General features: G+C 62.7%; 1 protein-coding gene across 1 annotated transcript in view; it reads right to left on the bottom strand.

Moving 5' to 3' along the window:
- The window catches only part of MACF1 (microtubule actin crosslinking factor 1), a 119590-nt gene that overhangs the window by 108521 nt on the left and 7359 nt on the right, over window positions 1–3710 (bottom strand). Inside the window, 2 exon segments of the mRNA XM_035904031.1 lie at window positions 1666–1758; window positions 3511–3588. Coding sequence (XP_035759924.1) covers window positions 1666–1758; window positions 3511–3588 — 171 coding nt within the window.

A 3710-nucleotide genomic window follows, 5' to 3' on the forward strand; every position in this document is an offset into this window, starting at 1 on the left:
GGAGGGCCGGCCCAGGGGGCCCGGGGGAGCCGGCATCACTTCAGGGAGCTGGGGCTGCGGGGTTCCAAGCGGCTACGACAGCACCGATGCTCCCGTCCCAGCCCAGCCCCACGTCTCCTGCCCCAAACGCTGCCAAGGACAGGGGGTTGAGGAGCATCCAGCATCCCGACTCCTCTCACCACCTCGGAGAAACCGGAGAAGGGTAACACATGCCAAAAGCAGGGATGAGACAGAAAACAGGGAGCAGGGGCCACTGGCACAGCCCGAACCCCTCCCCAGGGCTCTCCCAGCCGCCTGCCCCCAGGCAGCGGCGCTGGGACTCGGGAGATTAAGAGATTCACAATGGAGCTACAACCGCAGAAAAAATCCCGTTAGCGCAGGCGGGGAGAGGACACGCAGGCTCGCCGGAGCCAGCCCAGCTCCCCGGTCACCCCCCCGGTCCCCCCCAGCAGGGTGGCAGCGTCCCCTCCCAGCTGGGCGCGGAGGGGAGGCGTGAGCCCCGGCCTGGCCCCCGCCATCCCCTCTCCGGTCCCCTGCGGCAGAGCACGCCCCAGGGCAGGGCCACCCCGAGGACAGCGGGGACAGGACGGCACCAGCCAGGGCCCCACCGGAGACGACAGTGACTCATCAGCATCCAGACCCTGCTCGACCCTGGCTGCTTCCCAGGGCCAAAACACCGGCAGCGCGCCTCATCAGCAGCCTTACACCCCATTTATCCCCACGTTCCCCCCAAAAGCCTCTTCCTAAGAAATACAGGTCAGGAGGGGCTCACCCGGCACACGGGGCCAGCCTGGCCACGCCGGCACGGGGCGAGGTGGCAGCTCCCCGGGGCATTGCCCACTCCTCCTCCAAAACCCAAAAGCTCCCTTACGACGTCTCAACGCCAGCGCTGGTCTCATCTGAGAGATGCCAGCAGGGATACGGCAGGGAGGCAGGACACAGCAGCTCCCAGGGGCTCGGTCCCATGGCCGTGATGGACCCCAGAGCTAATGTCACCAGCTAATGGCAGCAGCACCACCCTGCAAACCCCTCAGCGGTGGCATTAGGGGCCACACGCCGTCCCCCTGAGGGCATCAAAGCTACAGCCGGATAATTTGAGGCTATTAAAGACCAGAGACCCTGTTTTGCAAGAGCATCTATAGGACACGATTGCTGCAGACGGTCCTAAGTGCGCTCCCCAGCACCCCAGCTGGGTCAGAGAGCTTCTCCCATCCCTATCCCGAACCACTGTCACGCAGCTGACATTTTCCACTCCAATGAAGGATCCCGTGGCTGCGCCAACCTCCCAAAGGGCCGGGAGCACCTCGGGATAACCGCCCTACTCAGCCTGTCCCCACTGCGGCCCCCTCCGAATTTGCTTTTCTCCTTCAGGGACTCAGCTGAGCAAACAGCTACCGCCAACAACCCTGGTGCCAACCGGGAGGCCACCACACGCAGCCCATCGTTAATGATCACGTTATGTAAATGATGAGAAAAGGGCGTTGCTATTCCCCGCCACCCGTCTCCATGACACTGCCATGGGTGTTGATCCTCTGGACCGATCCGCGTGGTGCCGGCATCGCCACGAAACACGCGCACGCAGAGACAGACACCAGCGCCCTGGGGAGACAACGTGCTGCCGCCGCCTGCCCCATGTCCTTTCAGCAAGAAACTCCCATGACCTACCTGGAAGTGGAGGATGATCGTCCATATGAGCCCCAGGGTGAGCTTGGGGTTGCCGTCCGTAATGTCATCGTTGCGAATGTTCACCAGTTTCACCTGAAAGAGAAACATCAGGGTCAGAGCTCCCTGTCAGCCTCACCCACCGAGAGCGTGGGGGGACGCGTCCCTGGCCACGCTTGTCCCCAGGGCCACCCCAAGCACCTCAGCGGGGAGCGGACACGCAAGACTCCAGCGCTTCCCGAAGAGGCAGCGAGGCCACCCCACGCCCCTGCTCGGGAATGGGGATGGATTTTCCATGTCTCCAGCACTCTCTATCCAGAAGTGCTTTCCCAGCACTTAACTGCTTTATTTCGGCTCACATGGTGAAGTGCCTCATCCCCAAAGCCCTGAGCACTAGTGCATAATTTAATAGCTCCAGACCACAGAGCATGGGTAAAAGAGGATGGCCGAGCTTTATTAACTCCCTCCTGGGTTCAAAACCACGCTGCTAATCAATCAGCCCTAACAAAGGCAGAAGTGCTGCTGCTGCCCTCGCTGAGGGTCTGTCCCCAGCACCAGCCGAAAGCCCTCGTGCCGGCAGACCCCAGCCCCACGCAGCTCCCTGCCGGCTGCTTTGCTCTAGCGGTGGTTTCAATGCATGTGCGGTCCCTGAACCCCGTGGAGATGCCTGCAGCACCGGAGGCACCAGCCTTGGCGCTTCCAGCAGATGCAAACCAGAGCGGTGCTGCCCGGCTGCTGCTCCTGCTCTCCTTGCAGCCGTCTTCCCAGGAGCTGCCACGTCCTTTGGGTTCTTCTCCCCCGGCGGGCTCCCCATGGGGGTGTCCCTGCTCCCCAACACTCAATGGGACCACACAATCTCTAGCAGGAGCATCTGGGGTAAGACGTCCCAGCGAGGCCTCTTGTCACCAAGCCATCACGCTTCAAAGGAAAAAGCTGTTTCATCCAAGTAGAGAAACAAGTTCCCAAGAGCCCCCGGCAAAATGTCTCTATCAAGGCGCTGGGGAGGAGGAGGGGAGGGGCTGGAAGCGCCTCACCCTCCCTGGAGTGGGGCACTCAAATTTATTCCGTGCCCTCAGGCCAGCAGAGAGAGAAAAATGTCTGCTTCAGCATGAACTGGTACAATTTATCATCGTCCTGGCGTATCTGAGGAGCATCGCGGCGGGGAGACCTGACCCAACAGGCGGAACAGGACACCCGGCCCCGGGGCTGCGGGGGTTTCACCTGCAGAGCCAACAAGTCTTGGGATGCATCCCACTGCTCCGACTGGGATCTGCCCGGGGGGTGCGGAGGATGCCTGGTCTCTGCCAGTTGCACAGGCACCTCCCAAAAGCTCGGTGGAGGGAGCCTGTCCTCCAAAAGCCAAGATGCTGCCCAGGGAGGACTCCGGCCGTCCGGAGGGGTGATGCCGCACAGAGGCACCCGGCTGTGCCAGCACCGAGGCCACAACTGCGTGGGGCTGAGCCGGAGCCAACAGCCCCATCTCCCCTGAAGCTGGGAGGAAGGCAGGGACATGCCATAGCCTCCTGTCCCCGCTGCCGGGATCCGCCAGGGAGCCCTGGGTGAGGCTTTTGGGGTGCCGAAGTGCCTCTGCCTGTGACATTTGCAAACCCCTTCCCAGAACTGGAGTCTGATCCATCATTCGGATCCTGCATGGGTGGTTCTGAGAGCACACAACGCCTACGGGGAAAAGTCCCCTGACAGCAGTCCCCAACCAGCCCCAGCACCGCAGGGACGGGTACACCCTGGCACGGGCCGATGCTGCTTCTTGACGCTTCCCAAGCCCCAGCCAGGAGACAGACCCACAAACCCCCCAGCTCTGCTTCTGGATGAGCCTAAATCAGCCCTTACCTGTCGCTGCTTCAGGAAATCCAGGGCGATCTGCACGTTCTGCAGCCGGTGGAAACGCATCCGCCCCTTCTCACGTGGCTGCAAGAAAAAGGTGGCAGCTTCAGGTCAGGCTCGCGGGGCCGGGCCGGCAGCACCCTGCATGCACAGCCACCCCCTGCATGCCCCCGGGGGCCGCCCGTGGCGACCCCCCCCGCTCCGGG

Source organism: Egretta garzetta, unplaced genomic scaffold (assembly GCF_000687185.1).
Source record: "Egretta garzetta isolate BGI_Z169 unplaced genomic scaffold, ASM68718v1 scaffold101, whole genome shotgun sequence".
In the NCBI taxonomy this organism is placed as follows: Eukaryota; Metazoa; Chordata; class Aves; order Pelecaniformes; family Ardeidae; genus Egretta; species Egretta garzetta.